Raw genomic sequence first — 25,434 nt, 5'->3', positions numbered from 1 at the left:
AGTAACTATTCTCGTTCCCAGTGGGTTGGGCAGTAACCATTTTCCCGCTAGGAACGGAAATAGTAACCATTCGGTTACTACAGTAAGTCCCTGGAACACACCCGTAGTCAAGAGGGGTCCGAAATTCATCTCATCATCATCATCATCAGATAAAGTTTAATTTTGAAGTATGGCTGAGATTCATGTTACTCCACTAGGTAGGACTAAGCTAATTTGGTTAAAGGGTGGTCTAGGCTTGAAATCATTGATTTGTGTTCCTGCCTTCTCAATTAACTTAAAAAAAGGTCAATTGAATAACTTAGAAAATCAAAATGTAGGCTAATTCATTTGTCTACTTTTCTGTTATATCATTTAGGATAGGTGCAAATAAAGTAGGCTAAAATTTTAATTAGCCTCTTATATTGTAGTGTTTCCTTGGTAGGTTATATACTAGATTAAATTCTAGACAAGCTATTTTCGGCTATCTTGAAAAAGAGATAGGTTAGGAATATGAAAGTTTCACTAATGAATTTTGGACAAAAAAGTTACTCTGGGAAGCTATTTTGAAGTTACTGTGTGAGCCTTCTTTTGATCAGGCCTTCCAGAAGGTACCCCATAGTCAAATACACTCTAAAATATAGTTGCTGGCATCAATTTAGCCATGATAGATTAGCCAATGTATTTCCTAACCAACCTCAAGCATTAAGTCAGATTATTCAAAATGGGTGGCCAGCCAATATACTTTGATGAGGCCATAGTAGGCCTAATGAGTAGGGTACCAGAGGGAACTACTAGGCCCAACTGTTTTCCTAACATACATCAGAAACATTATTAAATACATCATAGTTCATATAACTGACTTACCAATTAAGTGCACATCCCACTTGATGTCTTTTTTATGCTCTTTACAAGTTTGACAATCACTTTTAAGTACTTTTGAGCTCTTTAAAAATGACAAATTGTCAATTAAAGTATGAGTTATTGGGGTAAAATTCTAGTTAATTGACTTCTTGCTATCTTGGAAAGGGTTAGGTTAAATGTTGACAAAACAACATTTTACCTCAATTTTCAGTTACTAGTTGCTTTTTCTCTGCCTTTAGTTCTGAAAATACAATTCCTGTTATTTGAATAGAATTTTGAGCCATATCAATGTTTTTTTTTGAAAATTTAGGAAATGTATTTGCATATCTTTAAAACCTTATAAAATGGGATTGAGCAAAGTTATGAAGCTGAAAACAATTTTGTTATACTTCATTCAAGCAGAAGATCTATTTTGCAAGGTTTCACTTTTATAACACATATATTTTTAAAGGTCATCACAGGTCAGGGCCCTCTAGAGGGAGAAGGAGTGGAGTAGGTACTTCAAAATACCTTCCTGGGACATACTTTAGCCTGTAGACCCATCCCAGAAAGTTTCATTTTCCTAACCTAAACCCTTTTCAAGATAGCAAGAAGTTAATTAACTAGAATTTTACTGTTATTGGTTGTTTTCAACAAAGTTATACTACATTTTCTTAGCACTGTTTTCTTGATTGTTTTCAACAAAATAATACTACATTTTCAGAGAGAATATTTTGTATTTTACAGCTTGGGATCTATTTGAAACAAAACATGTATAAATTTACTAAGATAGGGTCTACTTCAAATTTATTCAGTCATAAATGAATTAAGGTATTGTGATCAACCAAGTCAATTGCTTGAAAATATGAACTTACTATGAGGCCAAGCAGCAGTTCCTCAGGTAATGGAAAAATCTAGCATCTAGGATCAAATCAGTAAAACTGAGATTAAAAAAGAACTGTTTTAATGTTTTTTTTTTTTACCTTAAATTGCAGCTTGGAGCAATATAAGGATTTTCTTTGTAGAAACTCCAGAGTTGATAACACATGACACATAGTTGAATACATACACTTGACTAGTGGTTTGATGTTGCTGATTTGAGTGCTTCCCAGTTATACTTCCATTCTTCTTTTTGACCATTTGTCATCAAGATGGTTCTTAAAGCTGTCTGTGGTTTGGGCAGCAATGGTATCTGGCAGTAATTTGTTCCAGAGATTGGCAACATGGTTGGTAAGAAAATGGGCACGTTGCCGCTTTGAGGAGAAATGCCTGGATAACTTCAAGTTATGTCCCCTTGTACAAGAATCCTGAGACGCCAGAGGAAGAAGACCAGGAACTGCCTTTGAATTAATAAGTTTATGAACCAGAATGGCATCACTCTGTCTTCTTCTATAAACCAGAGTTGGGAGTTTCAGCTTGCATAGCCTTGGAGGGTAAGGGAGCTCATGCAGTCCACTCACCATCTTAGTGGCTCTTCTCTGGACATCTTCAATCTACATGAAATATTATTACAGATAATAATTATCAAACTTACTTGTTGTTGAGAAAATACCTGTAAATTTGACAACTATATTTTTGTCAGAAGACCCTTGAATTTTGACACTAATTGTTTCTCATCTGTTTTATATGTTCAGTAAAATTTCAACAGAAGTCACTAAATTTTTGACTGGGCCTGTCTGTAAAAATTTCAACATGGTTACTACAAGATATTCTTAAAAGAAATGAAGAAAAGCAGCACAACTGTTTACTTAGTAAGAATGTATCATCTTATTGTTGATTATACCAAGGAAGTGTGATTGTCAATCTTCTTGTAGTTGATTACTGAAAAGCCTTTGACCTTATTTGTCATTTCATAGCTATGACAAATTTACATGTAATGGGTACATACAAGCATATTCTCCTTTTAGTGATTGGTTTTTTGCAAGACTGTTTGGTTTTTTCATTAGCCTTTTCCCTGGAGACACCAACTCTGAATGGGCTTAACTTACTTTTGGTGCTCTACAAGGCACAGAACTTGCAGTGTTGTTGTTTTTAGCTGTTATAAACTTTGTCCTTTCTGATTTTGAGGACAGCTTTAAATATGTAGACAACTTGTCAGTTTTTCAGAAATGCCTCATTGAAAACTTCAAGGCTTTTTCACCAATCCAGTGATGCAATAATGAGCAACTTTAAAGACCAATGTACTACCAACAGACTTCAAATCAACAAAGGAAAAACCAAAATCCTTCACTTTAATCCTCTTATGAGTGACTTAGTCAGTCCTCCTCCATATTATCCCAGTGTATCTTTGGCTGCAATTCTTGGTGTTACTTGTTATGTTGACTGTTTGTTTAATACTCTGCAATGCATACCCTTATCTTACAATGTTGTTTTGGTTTTTCTATGTCCCAACTTAAGACAGCCTGGCCAATTCTTGAGTATGCTTGCCCTGTATGGGGCCCTCAAGTCAACAACACCAGTTACCTAAGTGATCAACTTGAATGACTACAAAAAAAGAGCCTTTAAAGTTATTCTTTCAGATGCATATGTAAGTTATGAGTCAGTATTATCTGTTCTGCAACTACTGTCCCTTCACAAATGTTTTTTATGTTTGATGTGCAAATTTGTCAATTTCTTCTTAGAAGTGAAAAACATAGAGAGATACTACCACCAGCTATGAGGAATAAAATAAACACAAGGTCAGCTATCAAAGTGAGACTGGAATTGCCTACTCCAAGAACAAACCATTTTGCCAATTTGTTTATCCCTTTTTACATGTCAGCATTTAATAAGCTATAGTCTAGTGTTTTTTTCTTCTTTTCATTGTAAGTATTAGCACCATTTAGCTGGAATTTTATTCTAAACTACAATTGCTTGTATAAATAAAACTAGTAAATCTTTCAAGAACTTGGAAAAATGTGTCTTAAGTTTAAACAAAATTCTATTGCAAAATGGCTAAAATACCTACTCACATACTAGGAATGTATTTTGAAAACCTGGATTTGCAAAATAGTAGGATCAAACCATAATTAAGGACATTTTTTTTCCTTTCCAAGCTAAATTAGATAATGACCTATCTTCTATTCAATTTTCTTAGCCTTACAAATTTGGAAGAAGTAGAGATTAGAACTGGAAAACAGCTTTTCAGGGTATACTTGTACTTAAGGCTTTGAATTCATTCTTGAAATTTTATTCTTCTTACATAACAACTTTCCAAGATGAAAAAAGTCCATTATTTAGGATTTTTTCCTGAGATGTAGGATAGTTGTTGCAGTATAAAATAATGTGTCTGGAAGTGAGTTTTAAATGGTATTACCCTTGTTATTATAATGTTTAGTTCAGAGAACAAATGTTGTGCCATTACTTTGGTTACTGCACAACAGTAACCAAATTTTTACTTCATTCTTATTAAAGTTGATTTTTACACCAGGATTACTAATACCATTAAGAATCAGACAAGAACCAGCTACAACAGTAACAAAGTTTTACTTCATTCTTATCAAAGTTGATTTTTACACCAGGATTACTAACATCATTTAGAATCAGACAAGAACAAGATACAACAGTACCAAAGTTTTTACATCATCTTCATTAAAGTTGATTTTTAAATTTGCTTTGTTTATAATTACATCCCATCCCCATCTGGATGTAGTATCCAAAAGTTTGGTTATTTGGCAACAGTGTTGTATATTTCCATTTTTGCAAGTTGTCAGTGGGAAATGAGAGCGATGATCTCCCCAGTAAACAAGAAAGTATTTATAAAATCCATAAAATAGTAACATGAAGAGTATTTGCATGAATCATGGTAAAAAGCCAAGCTCTTGTCTGAACTCTACCCACTTCCCCAAAATTTTCTGGTAGTCCTTATGAAGTTTGTTGTTGTCTGGTGGGTCATTGTGCTGCCCCACTCAGTTAGGATCAAACTGGGGTAACATGACATTCATGATGTTTTTTGCTTGTATGTAAACAAAACAAAAGATAAATAGAGGGATGTATAGAATGGTGCCACTGATTTGGCAAAATATAAATATTTTTGTACATGTCCCAACCTTATGGAATAGAGTTATTAGAGTAATTTATTAGGGGGGTGGAGTTGGGTTCAAAAGGTTTTTTTTATAGAACATTTATTTTTGGTTTAAAGTTTTCAGATGTTCATCAGAAAAGGGTACTTTTCACTAATATTAGTATTAATTACCCATTGCCTCTTTCCCTTCTATGATATAGACTAAGGAAATTTAATATATTTCCTTGGTCTGCTTGATATTATTATTATTTATTATTATTATTATTCAATATTATTATTATTTGGTTTTTAAATGTTTTTTCAGGCGCCGGGCAAGATGTTGGGAGAAGTTGTATACTTGCATCCATTGGAAGCAAAAATATCATGCTTGACTGTGGCATGCATATGGGGTATAATGATGAGGTAAGTTTTTCCTGGTTTTATATTAGAAATGTCAATGATACAGGTCACAGACATTCTGGGGCCACTTAAGTTCTTTGCTTTTGCCTTAATAGAAATTGTATTTTGACCTTTATTATATTATGATACATAAAATCACCAAAAAAGAGCAGAGGTCTAATTTTGGGAACCAGTACTGCAAATGAGCATCACAAGACTATTTATCCAATTGGCCCAATTATTTTTGCTTAGCATCTCACAAGATGTAAGTGATGCTTAAGGCTAAAAGGATTGCTAATTGAGACATTTTTGGTTTGCTGTCAGATCAGTTACACTTGCTAAATAAAATAAGGAAAAGAAGAGATAAATGGCATTGTGTGTAAACACACAATTCAGTCAATTTAAAAAATGGAAAAAAAACATATGAAATTAAAGGCAAAGTGCAAAAAGAAACACTAATTGTGAGAAGTGCCATGCCTTGAGGGATGCATAAATAAGCTATGTTTGTATTGAAACACATTGATTATTGTTGTTTGCCTAGTTGTCCATAGCATTTCAGCTTGCACATTCCTACATAAGTATTTGTTGTTGTCTTTTGCTGATTACATCTAGAGAAGTTAAAGTTAAGACCCATTCTCAATGAGATTTTGCTAATACTAAGGTTTAGTTAGTACTTATTTGAGCCAATAAGAACTTTTTAACCAATCTGAAATTTATACAAATATATGATTGGCTCGATTTAATATCAGTGAAATCTTATTGTGAATGGGCCTTTAGCTAGTAAATGGTGCTCAAATTAACTCACAGCACGGACACCCAACATAAAAGGTAATTACAAGGATTAAAAGCAATGGAGGTTGAAAATCACTGTCAAAACACAAAAGGACAAAGTAGCTAGAAATTAATATTGGTTCTGCTGTGCAAAAGTTTAAAAAAAATTATAGTCTTGTATCATATATTTGTGAAGAATTGTTACCAGTCTAGGAAAATAAGAAATTTTTTTTCATATTCTATTGTTTGCATATAGATTTTCAACATACTGTCTGCATGAACATCTTTTTTTCACCATCTTTTGCATAATGTCACCATTTGTTTTTAGGGACTGTATGCAGTAAGTTTTTTTATGTTATTTTTGGCTAATTCACTGGCTGAGAATTTGAATCTTTTTGGTATATCCAGTTTTCATGCCCACTTGATAGAAATCATTTTCAAGCTTGTCATAGAACCATTCATATTTTCTAGTTGCATATACTTTCTTTGATACACTGTTTATAGCAAAATCTTTCGTGAAACAGATTACTATAATTTCTTCTAATTACTTCTAATTTTTGAAAGTCGATTTGACTTTCAGTAACTATTATCATCAAGAAGATTCAGCACATAGTCACTTCAAAATGCAGAAAATTTTGCTTATGAATCTAATAATTTCCTACCCCCCCCCCAATAATAGTACAAGTCGGATATTTTTTGAATTATCTATAATCTTACGTTGGTGTAGTGGCTTCTCTTAATTCATGCACAGCAAGTTGGAGCTTTGGGTAGCAATGTAGATAAAAAGGATGGTGCTAAATCAGCTTAACTAGAACAGTGTTCTTTTCTGTTTTAGTAATTCCTTGCTACTGTCTGGAATGACTAATGGTTAGGAAAGAAGAAAGGCGTTGTCTCTTCAAGCCTTCTTTTATCTACTAATAAGGAGAGTAGTAAAGGAATGGTCTCTAATTGTCTAATAGGTCGTGTGAATTAAGACAAGACGAAATCTTCTTTCATAACATTGATGTAGTTAAACAATAAGCTTTTATTTGTAAAAGATGTCAGATGGAGAAGAAATATATCTAAAATTATAATATTAATGTATTTGCGGTTGCAAAACTTTTTATTTAGGTCTGATTACTTTTCGTAATTATAAAGAAAAAGATAATAAATCATTCTTTTTCTCTAAAATGAGAAAAACTGCATTCGTAGTCTTGTTTTGTTTGCAACACAGCTGTAATATGGACCAGTCTCATTATTTGCATTTTAGTTTAATTTTGGCTTATAGTGTGCAAATTCTGCCGAAAATAATCCTTCTTTTTCTGAAAAGAACTTGTTCTGGCATCTTTCTTTATATATTGGAACCTTAGACTTTGTCAATCGCATGTTTTTAAAAGTGGAGGGGTTTCTGGAAGGCGTCCTTTTGTAAAAGTCAGTTTTGTTAAAAACGTCACTGCAATTAACATTGAACAGGCGCTCCAATTTTCAAACAAAATTGTCTTTATATATTCCCTTTTACAATCAATAATCTTTATCAATATTTCCATCTGCCTTACAAGTTTGAAATGACAGGTTTCAGCCAAAACTAAATAATAAGAATTGTTTAGTTATTACCACCACTGGTAATAACTAGCTATTGCCACTATTGATTGTTAGATCATTGGTGGCTTTTGACCCGCTAACGTATTGCAATGCTTTTCTATATGATTTGGTATCTCTCCAGGTAATAAATCTATGCAAGACATCTTGTTAGTGATAATGTTACATCTTGTCGATGTATGTTTTTTCTCGGAACCCACTGGCCTCAAGTCTCATTTCCTTTTTTTTCTTATTTTTTTATCACAAGCATGTATCTTCCATAAAATGTTAGGGCCAAATAATTGTTTTTTGTGATGCCAAGTTATTACAGCTCAAAATTTTTTTCTATGAATACACAAAAGTATATTAGCATTAATTTTGTAAATAATATTTGAGTATGTCATGAGTAGTATTTCATTTCCCAAATTAACTATTGTTAGGCGAGGAAGAACATAACAAATATCTTTAATGAATTTTACCATTTTACAGAGACGATTCCCAGATTTTTCATATATTGTTGATGGGAATCTGACTGATCACATTGATTGTGTCATTATCAGTCATTTTCATTTGGATCATTGCGGCGCTCTCCCCTTTATGACAGAAATGGTTGGATATAACGGACCAATTTATATGACCCATCCTACCAAAGCTATTGCTCCAATTCTACTGGTATGTATCTAATTTTTTCTTACTTTAATTTTTTTTTATACTGCTTAACATGGACTTACCTATAATTTGGACTGGGGCTGGGGTTGTAAAACATTAATTATTATTCTGTTGGGGGGGGGGGGGGGGGTAGGTCATTTGTGTTATTGTCAGTCCTACTGCGAATTCTATATATAAAAGATAGCCTCGAACACACAAGTTTGCTTTATAAAATACGATACCATAGTGTATTGGCAATTTTCGTTTTGTTTTTTGTCTAAAAGGAGAATAGATTATTGGATTTGTTTAAATACAAAGTTTATCTTTGGCTTTGGTTTTTTAAGACGATGAAGTCCCTCTGCAACCCCTTCCCAAGGTTAATAGTTGTAAGTCATAGAGAAATTGAGTAAATTTCAGGTAGCTTGAATGCTATAATAATCTCTTCAGAGAAAAAAAGAAATTGCCTGAATATAAAAATATCCGTTTCTAATTAACACTTTGTTCTTATTTCCAGTGATGTGTGTTTCTTCTTCGTTTTATTTATTTATAATTTATGTGTGTATGGTGAAAACTGTTGTTGAAGCAAGGAAAAAATATGCAATGATGTCACAGTCGTTTAAAATCGATATAGCTAGGCAATTATCACATATGGAACGTCTAACAGGAAACCCGTTCCTTAATGAAAGTTTTTTTTTTTTTTTTTTTTTTTTTGGAAGCATATAGTCTCCAAAAATTTATGATCACTCTAAAACATGCGATTTCATGAAAGTCTACTGCTTCAACTTCCACAAGAACAACAAGTTACCTATGTTGTTGCATTCCATAATTCAGATTTTAACAGTTACTATGTTGTTATTAAGATATTACATAAACTTTTTTTAGAGGATGTTTTAAACTTGCATGGGAACTGAATTTTTTTGCAAATTTCTAACTTTTTTATTTATCTCACGAAATTCGAGGGGGGGGGAGTATTCTCCGGAATAGTCCGAAGGACACTTCCTGAGAAGTGCCCGATATGACCTTTTTGTCTTTTAAAACCCCCCTTATCACCAGGCAAAAAGCTCTAATCCCACAGCTTCTCCATCCAAGAATCTGGCTTGTGCGCATTGATTGAAGAATGATAACCTTTGCCAAAGAGCTGGTTGTTAATGTTTCAGTGCTTACCTACCAAGTGGTTCCAAACTGTGAGTGCTGTGGCCAATCGTAAATAATTTTAGCTCTTGCAATCCCCCCCTCCTCAAACGGCTGGAATTGGGCACCCCTAAATCCTTTTTTGCTATGGATAGCCAAACTAAGTGATAGTTAATTTTTAGTTTCTCTTGTTCTATTTAAGTTAGAAAGAAGCTCACATTTTTACCTTCAAGATTAAAAAGACAGTGCTCCAGCACTGTCTTTTTTGGAGCACTTGTCGGATTTTGTTTCTTTCATTCGAGTCTCAAAATTTTAGCTGATAGAAAAAAAGGTTGTAGAAAATAAAAAAAAAAGGTAAAAACGTTACTTAAATGGTTTAACGAGCAAAAAACTGGTAATTGCAAAATATTTTTATATATTTTGCCAAAGGTCAATTCCAAAGAAAACCAAAAGTTTGAAGCTTAGTAGAAATTGTTCTTAGAAATCGGACTTGCTGTACTAATCAAATATCTTTGAATAGACTCCATTTGAAGTGACATTAAATTGCGTAAAAAGCAAAAAACTGGTAATTGTAAAAATATTTGTATATATTTTAACAATGGATGACAACAATTCAAAAACCTTAAAAACGAAAACCAAAAGTTTGAAGCTTAGTAGATATCACTGTTAGAAATTGGACTTGCTTTGATAATATAATATCTTTGAAAAGAACTAGTATGAAAAGGCAATAGATTGTCCCCGGTTAGAAGACAAGCGACAATGAAAACTATAAATAGAAGCCTGCCGCGCGCCGAATGCCGGAGCCCGGCGAAGAAACCGCCTTAAAAGAAGTCCCTGTTTCCTTTTTTCCATCAAATTGCCTTTTGTCAAAATACAAATTTCTAAATGAAGCTCTCTCTCGTTTTCTGTCTACGAAATTTTATATTTTGTACAAGCTAAGACATTGAACAGTAGATAAATGTTGAACAGTAAGATAATGATACGCACTTTATTCAAGGGCTTTGATTAGGATGAACATCTTTCAATAACTCGTGAACAACAACTTTCAATAACTCAAGGGTTAGGTCTGTTTTTACTGATAAGTGATAGCAAGGTGCAGAAAAACAGGTTTTTTGACCATCCATCGGAGGTAAAACAAAATATAGGTTGGAATAATTTTGAAGAAAATTGAAATTTTGTGGATCTTTAAACAGATTAGAGTGAAGAAGGAATTTGTGAAGCTGTATTGACCTCCCGACCCTTGGAATTTTTAGTAGTAGAGGTAGTAGTTATCATTTTCGTCATTTGGTTGGGTCACATCTAGTTATGTCTACGCTATCTTCGTCACCTATGCTATGTACGCCATCTAGTCATATCTACGCTATGGAAATTAATCTTGTTTTTACAGGAAGACATGCGGAAAGTGGCTGTCGAACGAAAAGGCGAAACTAACTTCTTCACTTCTGCAATGATAAAAGACTGTATGAAAAAAGTAATAGCTGTGAATTTACATCAGGTTGTCCAGGTTAGTTCATTTTTCTGACTAGATAATGCAATACTTCCTATAGATAATGGTAGACTACAAAGTGGTTACTTCAAATATTGCAGGTATGTCCTGGAGGCCTGTGAACATTAATGATAATCGTTTTTGATATTGTTGTGGGTAGTACACAATGTTGATTTTTTTTTAGATAAAAACAGTTTAAAAATCAAACATCTCAGCATCGCAGTGGGTTAGGTTACCATATTTCTTTTAAGATGATTTAAACGTGTATAATACCTCTTTCTAATACTATTAGCAACTCACTGTAGCACAACGCCAGCCAACATGACTATGCAAGTCCCTCCTCCCCTCTGCCCTACTCAGAGCTTTGCTCTTTATTTTTTCCCTTGTTTTTCTCCAGTGTTTCTTGTGATCTCCTGATGCTGCGAAACGCCCTCCCTGAGCATAATTTAGGCTCTGGATTCAGTCCTGAAAGTTGCATTCTCTTAACTCAATTACAATCCAGAATAGCGAAAAACTTATCATCTAGAGTTTTCCCTTAGAATCAATGAGGATTTACAACTTATGGCTTTACAATCCTTTAAAACCACAGGGAATTCATGATCTGCTTAGTAATACAAGGCCCGTAGATCAACTTCTGCTGCTACAAGGTTGGCCGACAGACATGTAATAAATTCCTGTAAAAAAGACCCTGCAACTCCACTTTTTATAAGAATTGGAGAAGATACTGCTATACTAACCTCTTTTGTAAGAAAATTCAGTTATGCAAGCAGCCCATTTAAAAAAGAGCTACGAAGGGGCTTGATAGGCTTTCTAGGTTCCAGTAACCTATCATCATTAATGATAATTAATGTTTTGCTATTGGTGTCGATAGTGCAAAATATTGATTTTTTCGTATTATAATGAGTGGAGAATTCAAGTAGCCCATCTACTCAAGTACACTCAAGTAGAGTTACTAAGAGGTTTGATATGTTTACTCGGCTCAAGAGACCTATCACCATAAATGATAATTAGCTTTTTGTATAATTTTTGTTTCACAAATGCTGAATTGCACATTTAGTTTTTTATGCTTTTGCCTTGTTTAAATTTATGCCAAATTCTGTAATTAGCTATTTAAAAGCAAGTTCCGAGATATTCCCTGGGCTTAAGGATCCTATCATCAATACTGATATTTAGTTTTTTTACCTATAGGTGTCGATAGTGCAAGATATTGATTTTTTCTTACTAGAATGAGTGGAGAAGTGCCTGCTGTACTAACCTCTTTTGCAAGGGCATTAAATTATTTAAATAGCTTATTTAAAAACTGAGAGGCTTTTTAGTTTTCTGAAACCTATCGTCATCAATGATAATATCTTTTGTGTTATGCTTGCTTAAAAAATGTTGGATGACCCAAAATTTTATTATTTTAAGTTGGTAAGGGACTGCTGTATTTGTATTGTTTGCATTGGCGCAAAATTGTGCAAGTAGCTATTTAAAAAACAAGTTCCAAGAGGCCGCCTTTGCTATAGGATAGGGCCGAATTTAGGAGGGGGACTAGAGGGGTAAACGCTCGGGGTGACACGCCTGGGGGTGACAAAACAAGCTTTAACTGTAATATTTTTGGTCAAAATGGTGCAGGAGAGGGGGACAAAGTCTACTCAATTAAAAGGAATCGTTAATTCAAAACGGCTTATGTAGTCTTTGATAACAAAAAAAAAAAAAAAAAAAAAAAAAAACAAAAAAATGGTGCAATCTTAAAATGTCTTATTTAAGACTCTGGCAAAACTTGGCCTTGAAAATGAATTTTCAAATCGCTTACTTTTCAAAGGTCACCAGTTTCCATTGGCATCAATTTTTTTTCTTCTTTGTGGGGCTAACTACTGGGCTGAAAGCATGGATAGAACATGTCAGCGCTTGGGGCTAGCAAGGAGAAATTGTCAAAAACACGTTATCAACAGAAAGCGTTGATTTCAAAAAAGTTTCAATCTTTAAAGAAGTTACTGTTTCATTAGCCTCTTTTATACGAGTACCAATTAGGTAGGTAGCCCACTAAAAAATTGAGGCATGAGAGGTTTGTTTTAATCTTTGGAACCGCTGATCTAAGATAGCAGATGAAGAGAAGCAGGCTCTATGCTAAACTAACTGAAGTAAAAGTCTAGAAGAAATTGCTTTTGGGTTTACTGCAACGGTGAAATAGCCGAAGAATTTACTCGTTGATCATTTGGCTCACCAGGAATATCTCTTAAGTACTTGTACGATAAACCCCCTACCGCTCAAGTTGTTCATTCATTGACGCATTATAGAACCGTTTTTTTTAGTTAGTTTATTTCAGCTTATTATGAGACAAGACATAGTGAAGTGACAGAATAGATGGAAAATGTATAATTTGGAATATATATATTTGCACATTGGGGGGGGGGGTAAAGTGTTTGGACAGTGTGAAGTTAGAAAACAATTCTTGCTACATTATATGCAGAATAATTGTACCTAACACATTGGGCATGTAGACCCGCTATACTTTACTTCCTCCCCCCTAATGTGCAAATATTGAGTCCAAATTTGTTTCTAGAGTATTATACTTTTATCTTAATTTGGTATATTTCATTAGCATTGAGCGTCAGAGAAGCATATTAGAAGAATATTATGTAGGGGGTATATCATTCAAAAACCGTCTCTTACATATTAAGGTCATGTTTCGCATATAGGTCACTTAATTAATTTACTTGAATCGATGTAGAAAATAGCTGTCAGAGCGATTTTGTGTGACGATTATACAGGTTAGAAATCGATATTGTCTACCTTGCAATTATCATTTCTTCACGGGCGTTGAGATCTGCGAACTTGGTCAATTTCTTCTCAACAGTAATAACTATTGAAATGTATCATCACCGTTTTTGATGAAAAAATCTAAAACGAAAGACAAATGTAAAATTGCTTACGGTACTCTAGGCATAAAATACTTGTCAAATTTACTTTTGTCTTGTTATACTTCATTGTTTAACATGTGTTGACTTAGTGATTGTTTATTTGTAAGTATGAGCATTATACAGGTGTAGTTTATTCTGACTATAATCCCCTGTATGAATAAAATGATACTGATTCTTATAAATATAACAAATATTTTTTTAAGCTATCCTTTTGAGTCAAGTTAGATTGATTTGAACAAAATTTGTTTTCCAAGTCAAGACAGATTAGATGTTTTGTTGCTGTACAATATCCTGTGCTTTATTTAGTGGAGAGTCTGAAAGCTCTATTTTCTGAGCAAATGCAGTTTCTGAGTTTATTAGTGCTTTTGTTATTGATTGATCCATTTCTCAAGGCTCTATTTTCTGAGTAAGGGCGATTTTCTGAGTTCATTAGTGTTTTCATTGCTGTGTAGATCCATTTCTGAAGGCTCCATTTTCTGAGTTAGTTTGATTTCTCAGTTCATTAGTGCTTTAATTAGTGTGTAGATCCATTTCTGAAGACTCTGTTTTCTGAGTCCATCAGTGCTTTTATTAGTGTGTAGATCCATTTCTGACGGCTCTATTCTCTGAGTTTATTAGTGCTTTTATTAGTGTGTAGATCCATTTCTGAAGGCTCTTTTTTCTGAGTATGTGCGATTTCTGAGTTTATTAGTGCTTTTATTAATGTGTAGATCCATTTCTGAAGGCTCTTTTTTATGAGTAAGTGCGTGCGATTCCTGAGTTTATTAGTGCTTTTATTAATGTGTTGATCCATTTCTGAAGGCTCTTTTTTGAGTAAGTGCGATTTGTGAGTTTTTTTAGTGCTTTTGTTTGTGCGTAGATCAATTTGTGAAGGCTCTATTATCTGAGCAGTTGCAATTTCTGAATTAGGAAAAAGCTCCTCTTCTCCACTTCTCTCTAATTTGGAGTGGGAGTCAGCATCATATCTCTAAAACGTGCAGTAATCGGAGTTGTTTGAAGATTCTAACTGTGAGAGTTGAACGTGACAAAATGCAAAAGTCGTGAAAGCTAATACCTCAGGAGTGAAAGGTAATATCTGTGAGTGTTTCTGAAGGAAACTTGCCCTAAAGATGCTTTTTACATGCTGAAAATATGCTGATGTGCAGCTATATATTATGTTCAAATTTAACTATATTTCAACTTTCATTTTTAGGTCGATAACGAGATTGAAATCAAGGCCTATTACGCTGGACATGTCCTTGGAGGTGCAATGTTTCATATAAAAGTTGGAACTCAGTCACTAGTCTATACGGTAAGATATTGTTGTACCCAAGACATCAAGGGGATAACAAAGTTAAAAAAAAGAAAACATTGATCATATTTTGTCATTTGTTCCTGGATTTTGGGGCGGTGTCCGACGGATCAATCTTTGTGTAAGGGGGAATTCCTACCTCTTCGTTTTGCTGATACTTATCCGCTTGTTTTTTTTGTGACTTCGTATCCATTCCTCGTAAATATAGGCCCAACCCCGTCAAAGAAAAAAAAAATGAAAGTATCTCAACTGAGCGCAGTAGCTAAATGTCCTAAGAAAATGTGTCTGTTTGGCTATGGTTCAATATCCAGTATTTACATTCTATCCACTGTAAATCTAAATCATCTTTAGTTTCCGGTAAAATTGTTGGTTAAAGAGAAGATTTATACTATCACCTTTCGGCAATTTGAGGTATCTTGTTTATGTAAGAACCATCATATGCGTGAATATAATGATTATCTCAGATGGATTTCTGAGAAAATACTTTAATGCACTTCTTTCTTTAATGAATAATTATTAATTAATGAATAAATAATAAATAAATAACTCTCATATCTGTAAATAAATTAGAAATCTAAGAGCTGATCAGTATAACGTTTTTAGTCCTGTGTTTTAAATTAAGAGTGTAACTGAAACTTTTTTTTTAACTCCAAGAATAAACTTAATTAGAGTTCACGCCTTCGATGGTCTTGATGACTTAAATCCAAATATGAATTAATATTTTTTCCAAAGATCAATCTGAAGGAAGATTATCTTTAAAAAAAAATCTTGTACTAACTGCGTTAGAGCGTTTTGAATAATTCTCGTTTTGGATAATAATATATTTCAGTGTTAAAAAAGCAATTTTACGTTCGGTCACTTTCATATTGTCTACTTAATAAAAGAAAGATATAGTAATGCTCTGAGAAGGCACAAAAAATACCAATGACATTCAGCAGCAATACGTCTTTCGAGAACAGAAAAACTAGACCTCTCTTTTTAAATTCAATAATATCAGACTTTTTTTGCCCCTTATAGTTAAATCAGCAGGAGTAGACCAAAATTTAGGACTTATCTCTCTTTTTTGTATTGGGCTATATATAGGAACAGTTATTTCTTTACTGAGCTAGCTTTGCATCTATGAATTTTGCTGCTAAGCCATTTATATAACGCCTAGTAAGTCCTTCTTTTCCTTAGAATTCCCGTGAAATATTCGAAAATCGCCATTTGCTTTTTGTAGGGGGGGGGGGGGTATATGGTATCATCTTCTGATCTAGCTCTTAATTCTTTATATGTTTTAGGGAGACTATAATATGACACCGGACAGACACCTTGGAGCTGCGTGGATTGACCGTTGCCGTCCAGATCTTTTAATATCTGAATCCACATATGCAACCACTATTAGGGACTCCAAGAGGTGCAGGTAGGAGGTCCTATAATTGTTTGGTTATTTTTTATTGGTAGAGCTTCGTGGTTGCAAACTCAGTTCTTAAGTACATAAAAAAAGGATGGGGAATAACTCCAATTGGTAGTTGTAGGATCTTCGAAATTTTTTTCGGAAATGAGTCTTTTGGAATCGTGTATTTTGAGCGTTTCTCATTAATACCAAACTAAAAAAGGGTCTTAATTTTATTAATCATTAAAGAAATACTGTCCATATAAACGTCAACGTCAATATTTAGTGCAGGGCTCTAGCGATTGCCTATTTACATAGATGAATTCAAATCAACAGTAGCTACCAGCCAGCAAAGAAGTTCGTTTATACAGAAGCTCTTCTGAACAAATACAACATTCTAAAAGGCGGAAACAGAAAAAGTACCTACTCACAAATTTTTAAAAATTGCTTAATCGTCAGTGCTCATGTCAATCTGAGTTTCCTTTGGTTCTCTGAAAAAAAACGCTTTTCTCCCATTACTAAGTAATGTTAAAAAATAGGATATATAAGCTTTTTTCTGTCCTTCGATCACAAACGACAATGAAGTGAAATCTGACCGTTGAAAAGGGTTGAAGTGGAAAGTTAAACAATGACATGTATCTTAACAATTAGGAGCGATCGGGAATTATTTTTGATCAAGGAAACCAATTTCTGTAAGCATTTAATTAGTAGTGGATGCCAAATTTAAAAAAAGGAACATGGGTGAAAAATTCGCAAAGAATAAGCTAAGAACACATTCACCAAACAGATTAAGAAGATATAGCTTTCTATTCAATTTATATTAGTCTTGGGGAAAAAAAATGGCTAATGTTTGAATTTTTACGGATGAAAAATGTTACTTGGTTTGCTAATTTATGTACACAATCCAGGGCGGAAACACTGACAAAAATGGAGAACTGGACAAAAACTTCGTAATTTTGAAGCAACTAAAAGAAAAAGCTAAAAAAAAAAAATTTGCAATTCCAGGTACGAATAGACCGAAGATGGGCACAAGGGGTAAAATGTTTTTGTCTTGATGACCTTAGCACTTTCAATTGTCCGTTGAAATGACTTGCGGGCCTATGTCTTACTTTTCAGAACATCTAAAAATGTGGTTTAATAGTTTCTCACCTTCCCTCTATGTAAATAGCACAAGAGCTAAGGATTTTCCACGGTCAACTTCATTGGTCGTTTGTATAGCAAAACACCAAGGCCATATCCAGGGATTGGTTACCGGGTTTGAACACCCCCCCCCATTTTTTCAAACCTGTAAAATAGTCACAAAATTTCGCATTGACCAATTTCTGATATGTTTTGTAAGGTTTTTTGTAACTCCCCCCCCCCCCCCGAAACAACCCTCCGAACAAAAACGTTGGATTTGTGCAAAACACAGATGCTTCGGGTATCTAAAGAAATTATCTTTTTTTACACAGATATTTTGTTTTTTTATTTTTTTATAAATAAGTTTTAGCCCTTTTCACAAAACATGTTCCTCAAAATCAATCGTGTTTAAAAGTAAATGAAAACTTATTGATGGTCCTATCGTTATTCTGTAAGACACCGGAGGTGTCTTGCTTTTCAATAATTCTAAAAAATATTATTCATTAGCTTTCCACCTAGTCAAGGAGGCACACTCGTGCCTCTTTAAAGCGGCGAACCACGACAATGTTAAGCGATCTTTGGTTCCAGTGGTCGCAGAGGGATGGGGAGGGATGCATTTCTTAGCCTGAGCTCCAACTAAGAAACCTGCCAAATTTCATCCCCCTCCGACTTTTCCTTCATGGGGAAAATCTGGCCGAAAGTTTCGACCCCCAACCCCCCCCCCCCCCCTTTAACGTTGTCCGATCGGGCTGAAATTCACAAGTTAAGGTCCCCTAGGGCCCAGGAGCTTATCCGCGAAATTTCAGCTCGATCCGATAACTCCTTCCCTGTTTTCCAGAAACCACGCATAGCCACTTAATGTTCATGTTCTTTTTTTTCACCACGCCTACAAGTCACAGCCGACATCGGATCTTGATGTACGAAGACTCATTCGACGCGGAATTCTCCGAGTAATTTTCCTGGAAAGCTTCGTCGGAAAATCTTAACCCCCCGATTTTCTAGCTTAGGAAAACCCATTTCCCCATAAGAGCCCATGTTAATTTTTGAAATTCTTAAAAGTTATCTAAAAGTTATATTTATACACATGTAGGTATTTCGACTTCGAACATGCCCGGTTAGCTCAGTCGGTAGAGCGTGGGACTTTTAATCCTAAGATCAAGGGTTCAAGTCCCTTATCGGGCGGTTTTTTTTTCACAAAATATGAAAAAAACTTCGTTTTCTTAAAGAGTTAAAGAGGCTGCGTCCCAAAGTCGAACCTTAAAACGTACAGGAATTAGGAGAGGCAGTCCTAATACCTGTACGAGGAGTACAGGAATTATTAAATTACATCCACCATGGATTGTAGAAAAAGGTACAGAAATAATATGAAAAAAAACTTCGTTTTCTTAAAGAGTTCAAGAAGCTGCGTCCCAAAGTCGAACCTTAAAACGTACAGCCCCCCAAACCCCCCACTTTTAAAGACTCTTTTGTACAGGTTTTTTTTAACCCCCCGCTCTTGGCTTCGGAAAGGCCCTCTTTTAATTAATAAAAAATTGAAATGAATGAATAATGGAATAACTTCGAAAAATGTTAAACACAAGAGGAAAGGAGAACCATTGCGCCGAAACTAGTAATTAGTAACAATGAAGTCCCCCCACAACAAAAAGAACCTATACAAAAGAGTCTTTAAAAGCGGGGTTACCGGTTACTTTCTTTGTTCCCATTTTCGGATTTTCATTAAAATCCGGATCTAGTAAATTAAACTTAATTCAAGGTTATTTACATATTTATGTAGTACCGGGACCCCAGCAGCTTTGCCGCCGGGCCCCGGTACTCGGTATGGGGCAGGCCTCTTTATCTGGATTCTCATTGCTGCTTGTCTTCTAACCGAAGACAGTTTGCTGTCTTAGCAAAAATATTTAATAATTAAAGCAAGTCAGCAGACAATTTGCTGTCTTGTAATCCCTTGTCAAAATAGAGAATAATCATTTGTAATAATTGCAAATTTTCGTTAATTGGGCCTTCCTACTGACATGATATAACTGGTTGCGTTCAAACCGGTAAGCTTAATCACTTAGCGACTTAATTTTATATTTCTCAGGCACCGTAAATATTGAACCGTAAAATATTCTAAACTGAACTAAAAAAAACAACTTTTTTTTCATGTCAAAAAGACGTTGCTTACTTATAAAAAACCAAATTTGGTAATGATGTTTTTCTACTAAGCTTCAAACTTTTTGTTTTTTCTCTTTTAAGGTTTTTGAATTGTTGTAATCCCTTGCTAAAATATAAACACATATTTTAGTAATTAACAGTTTTGTTTTTTATGCAATTTAATGTCTTCTCATACCAAAGTGTTAATACAAAAAAGTATATATATATATACCTTCTGTACTACCCTGAAATCTCAGAGCTTTCAGAATTTTTCTTCTTTTCGCTAGCACTGTTTCCCAGGGAATCATATATATAATTTAAGCAAATTTAAGCCCGGAAAAGTTTTACTTTTTGGTTTAGTGCCGTGTTCTCGCTACCAAACAGACATGAACACACCTGCAGTTCATGAGAGTAAGATAAATCTTTTGCTGTTAAAAAATACTTAATTATTGAAGGTCACTTTTATCATGGTTGTGGCATCCACCCTAACCTAGTAAAAAACCAACTCTAGCCTATACTAACCGAAAAAAGTTATATATAAAAAAATTCAAGTGAGGAAGAATCGTTATTTGAAGCTGATATAAGAATTGTAACTTTTTTGCTTTAAAAAAGAAACTAATTGCTTTCAGGGAGCGAGATTTTTTGAAGAAAGTTCACGAGTGTGTCAATAATGGTGGAAAGGTTCTAATCCCTGTTTTTGCCCTTGGAAGAGCTCAAGAATTGTGCATTTTACTAGAGACTTACTGGGAAAGGATGGATCTCAAAGTACCAATTTATTTTGCTGCAGGACTAACAGAAAAGGTAGATTTTTAGTTTAATTTGTGCTTTTATTGTTTTTATGTTTACCTTTTATATATCTAAAAAAGAATTAGCTTTTAGTATTATTACATTTTAGAATATTGTAAATGTTAAAAAAAAAATATTCCGTTTTTCGCTCAACAAAATTACACCCGGTGCTCCTGGTCTTTTGTTCTTGCTTTCAATAGGGGCTGCGACCGATACATGACATAGTTTTACGTTGAGCTTCCTGGATTTTTTGGAATGATTTCGTGGATTTCTATAGCCTGCAACAACATTCATGATATATGCAAGCTATAGGTAATTGTAAATGAAGAAGCTATTTCAACATTAAGAAGTGCCTTTTACATCAGTTTTGCTCTGAAATAAGTTTTAGTCGAATTTGCCAAAAAAGAAGCAAAAGACACAATACCCAATTAAAATTCATTTGTTACCGCTATAGTAGTGTTGCAACGTGGTTGAGGAATGGTGACCCGTAAGCCAATATGGGCATTTTTCGCAAAATTAATTCTTAAATAAACTTCTTTTTTTTTTGACTAATTCTTAATTATAGACAAGAAACCTTTTAACGCGTAATTAATTCTTTTTCTTAAACCTGCAGTATTTATTATTGGGAAATATACGAATATTTTATGGGGGGCAATTTATGGTAGGGATCCCTCCACGGGGGAATTTACGGGGAGGAATTTTCTGATGAAATTTTAAAGGGGAAACTTTCACGGGAAGATAAAGAGGATATCCTGGCATGATTTGAAAAAGGCTCAGAAATGAAATTAAAAAAAAAATGTTTCATCTGAAAATAAGGAGCCACATTAAAACAAAAAAATACAAAATAATTTTGTACATGATGGGGTGGCCCCATCCTCAACCAATGAGGGGGCTGCGCCTTCCTTAACCCTCGCTTTTTACGGTAAAGTTTGAGTTTTTTTCACAATTACTAGGAAGAATTTTTAAGAAGGAAGGAAGGAGGTATTTTTGAAGAAATTCAAGACTATACGTATAGGGCGAGGTTGAGAAAGGAGCAGCACCACTCATATACGGGATAATTTCTTTTCGTCTTGAGTTTTAATGTTCCTCCTTACTTTAAGTCGGAAAAACTCGTTTTTCATTTAATCTCAAATGAAGCTTCTAAGTAAAAATTTGTAAGACGAAGAAATTTTGCAAGAGGTTGGACGTAATTTCTGTAGTGTTGACCCATAAATAATATCCAAGGGTTTCAAGTATCATTGCAACTAATCTTGACTCAAATTTTGATGTTTTTAACGTACCGATACTGGCTGAGAACCAGACCACAGAGTTTAAAGGCAAAACTAGCAAACCTGCTTTCAATTAAGCAAAATGAAATGGTAGAGGAAGTAGCATGTGTAGCTGTGTTGGCCGCAGCTGGCTTAGTCCTACGGTGAGTTGTTTGTAGTAGTAGTAGTTTATGCTCATGGATTGCAGCAACCTTATGTATTCCCGAAAGCCCCCTCTGGCTATAAGTAATAATAATTGCTTGGTCCTTTATCCTAGTTCACGCGCTCCACGACAAACTTAAAGCCTTTAAAAATTACGACCAGAAATCGGCAGACGTATTGACTTGGAGCCTAAATTCCACAGTATATTTTAAACATTTTTGGGTGAAGAAGTTGGTAAATCTCTGCTTCTAAATGCTTACTCGGCTACTGAATTTATTCATTCTACCTACTCTGCAAAACTTTACTCTATTTGCTCTGACTGCCAAAAATGGCTTCATATGTCGAAGCAATCCTCCACGTTCCAATATTTCAGTAATAGACATTGACCACGTTCAGGAGAAACTTGTAAATCTTAGTGATACTGCAACTACCAATAATTCACTGCAGTGCTAAGCTGCCTGAAGCCAACACAGCCACGGACGCTCCTTCTCCACTAAAAACAATTCAAAGTTTCACTCTTTATTCCCTCCCAGGAAGTTCTAGTTTCGTTCAAATTTTTGCTTATCACAGCCAATTCGGAGACAACTTGGTTTTCGGGGTACACGAACCTGTTAGATCAGAGTTTGGTTCAACTATGAGGTTGAGCATCCTGTGCTAGGTGTGGGGGTCGGGAGAAGTGGGGGGGGGGGGTATGTACTGCAGCATTAGTGGTGAATCTGGCTGAAAAAACCGAGTTTATACGACATTCACCTTCGCCCACCCGAAACCCTGTTTATGTTTTAATACTGTCATCTGCAGTAGCTGACAATTTAAGTAAAAGCCGAGCAGCAGTACTTATATTTATGATTGTTTAATGTGTGTGTTTACTGTTATATAATGTATTGCATAATGTTTTTAAGTTAATCAAGTAGCGTGTTTGTTAATTAGTTACTTTTCTTTACTATCCGCCTGAAAAGCACCTACTTCGGTAGCATCTCCTTTTGCCCTCCCCCCAATAAAATACTGTAGCTACGCCCCTGACAATATGGCTTCCAATATTTTAATTTTAGCTCACAGAATTATATTCTTATCCTTCCAAGCTTTGGATATAGGAAATCTTGCTATATCCTTGTGATCTCAGTGGAATTGACCAAAGAAGTCCCATATTTACTAAGTTCCGCGTATTTTTAAACCTTCTTGTATTTCTCTGATTTCTAAAATAGCGCGGGCGAAAAGCATAAAAAAAACCCAGAAACTTCCATGTTTGATGAAAGCACCAGAATTGGCTGAAATGTACTTTCGAGCATTTTCTAGGATAGGGCTTGATTATACAAGCGAAAGTTTTCCTCAGAACCCCGCTACGTGGCTTGAAATCCAAAATGGCGGACGAAAATACGAGTTTGTGAAAATGAGAAGACATGGCCGTTCAAATTGGCTAGTATGGATAATTGATGGTTAAGGTATTGAATATGAGCTTAAGAATGGTCTAAGTTGTACCGTAGTGTCGCTAGGTGCCTAAAATTCAAAATGGCGGACGAAAAATACGAGTTTGTTAAAATGAGAAGGCGTGTCCGCTCAAATAGGCCAGTATTGGGAAATCGATGGCATTAGTATATGAAAGTAAAAGTGGACTAAAGTAATAATATGTGGAATTCCGTCTACTGTTATGAATAACGATAAGAAAAGAAGCGTTTTGATGCTAAACTAACTAAAAAAATACATTTAGTTTACATGAAAAACCCGATATTTACAAGATAATAAAAAAAAAACGCTCGTTAGTTCGAACATGACACATTGCAAACGGCTTCAGTTTGCCTTCATGTTGACTGCTTTCATTCAACCTGTCATCTAGCGGGGTAGTTTCATGCTACTATAAATAACGTAGCTTTTGCCGTGCTTCTTGGAGGGTAAGTGTTTTTCTATTTCTTGTAAGCCAATTAGAAAAGGGAATAAGTGATTGAAAATGATGTATGCAAGATATTACTCTGGATTAACGAAACATATTGTTGTTGCTTGTATCGGTAAGTAGTTCCTGTGTATTAGTTTAATAGACAGCGCCATCTACTGTTACCGTGTGTTACTTCTAGTGAGTTTTGCGAGACATGTTTAACCTGCTGTCACATGCTGTCGGAAAAGGTCTCCAAAGTCAAAACGAGCATATGGCACTACTGGAAACATGTGCATAGCTAACCAGCTCATCCAGTTATGTTCGCACGAAGAGGCTGACACCCGCCTTTTGCTTCACGCTTGTGACGAAGTCTTACAAAGACATGTGTCAATTCTCATACTGGACACAGATGTGATTGTGATTGCGACCTCCTGCTTTGATCACATTGGAGTCTCCAAACTATTTACTATACTTTGTGTCGGCACCAACCTAAAGTACGTTCCCATTCGCGAAATAGTTCGATCGCTCTGGCCGACGAAATCAGAGGTACTTTCGTCCTTCCTTGCGTTTACAGGATGTAATACTGTTTCTTCTTTTATCCACCACTCAAAGAGGCAGTTCTTTGCGACATGGCAAAATATGCCAGGACTGACGGAGACTTTCCTTCAAGTGACAAAACAGCCTTCCCAAGTAACAGAACTGCAAGTACATGACCTTGAACACTTTGTCATGAAGACATACGACGTAAAACAAGACTGCGACGACGTGATTGAATTTAGGAAAGAAACATTTCCACGACAAAAGGCCAAGAACCTGCAGATACTTCCTCCAGCTAGCGCTTCGCTTTTATAACATATTCTTTGAGCTACACTACAGTCAGGTCATGTGTGGAGTCGCGGCCTGAAATCAACACCCACCCTTCCTAGTTTTCCAACTTTGGCTGGGTCAGAGGCACCGATGGAAAGTGACTTCCCAATTGGTTAGGTTCTCTTCCGCCAGCATCAAAAGTCTGTCGCGAGAGTGCGTTGTCGTTGCAAAAACAGGGTGTGAAAGAAGGTGGTGCAGCAGGAAATTTGATCTTTACTGTAGCCCTCTATGCTGGTGCAAATCAAAGTCCGGTAATCGTTGAACATCTGATTGTTCTTTTTAACAGAAGACTCGATTGATCTCTTTGTGTTCCTGATAAAATTATAATTCTTAAATGCTTTAATCCATCCGCTTAGCTTCTACTGATTGATACAATAAATAAAGAGATGAAGAGTTAACAAGTATTTAACTGATTTTGGTTTAGCAAATATAAACAAGGGCCATAAATTGGACGCATCTTGTCACATACCTAGGCAATTTTTACCGTACAAATTGTACTGCAATCAGCCGTATGTCGGAATGACAGAAGGATATTTAAAACTGCTGCTTTAATTACTCCACTCAAGTCTGTTATTTTGGGATCATGAACCTCGCGCGATTTGGAAAACTGACATTTTCCTCTGACATCTTCGATTTTAGACCCGCATTCAAATCAACGGGTTAATTAATTTTAGATCCCAAGTGGATCAACGGGCAATTAACGTAGGTGCATACACGTGCGTTTTCAGAATCTGAAGCATCGATTGCTCCTAATCCGTCCATATGAAGTCATTGCTTCTTGTTTTAAAAAACTAATATTTTTTGACCGCCATCTTGAATCTGAAGCACCTAGCAACACTTCTGCTACGATTACCCCACACTGGTGTATTTGAGCGGTCATATCCGTTTGTT

At 35.1% G+C, this 25,434-nt stretch overlaps 1 protein-coding gene across 4 annotated transcripts in view; it reads left to right on the top strand.

Annotated features, from left to right (window-relative positions):
* Window positions 1-9: 9 nt before the first annotated feature.
* LOC136026632 (integrator complex subunit 11-like) overlaps window positions 10-25,434 on the top strand; it is an 87,542-nt gene continuing 62,117 nt past the window's right edge. For 3 of the 4 annotated variants that reach the window (XM_065703360.1, XM_065703358.1, XM_065703359.1), the window contains exons 1-7: window positions 11-197; window positions 5,127-5,224; window positions 8,018-8,200; window positions 10,695-10,811; window positions 14,889-14,987; window positions 16,268-16,389; window positions 20,244-20,415. In XM_065703360.1, coding sequence (XP_065559432.1) covers window positions 170-197; window positions 5,127-5,224; window positions 8,018-8,200; window positions 10,695-10,811; window positions 14,889-14,987; window positions 16,268-16,389; window positions 20,244-20,415 — 819 coding nt within the window. In that variant the 5' untranslated portion in view covers window positions 11-169. Of the gene's footprint in view, window positions 198-5,126; window positions 5,225-8,017; window positions 8,201-10,694; window positions 10,812-14,888; window positions 14,988-16,267; window positions 16,390-20,243; window positions 20,416-25,434 lie in introns of all 4 variants that reach the window. The other variant, XM_065703361.1, reaches the window with a different exon arrangement.

Source organism: Artemia franciscana, chromosome 4 (assembly GCF_032884065.1).
Source record: "Artemia franciscana chromosome 4, ASM3288406v1, whole genome shotgun sequence".
In the NCBI taxonomy this organism is placed as follows: domain Eukaryota; kingdom Metazoa; phylum Arthropoda; class Branchiopoda; order Anostraca; family Artemiidae; genus Artemia; species Artemia franciscana.
Note: the sequence above shows the minus strand (reverse complement) of the source record. Positions and strands in the feature narration are given on the sequence as shown.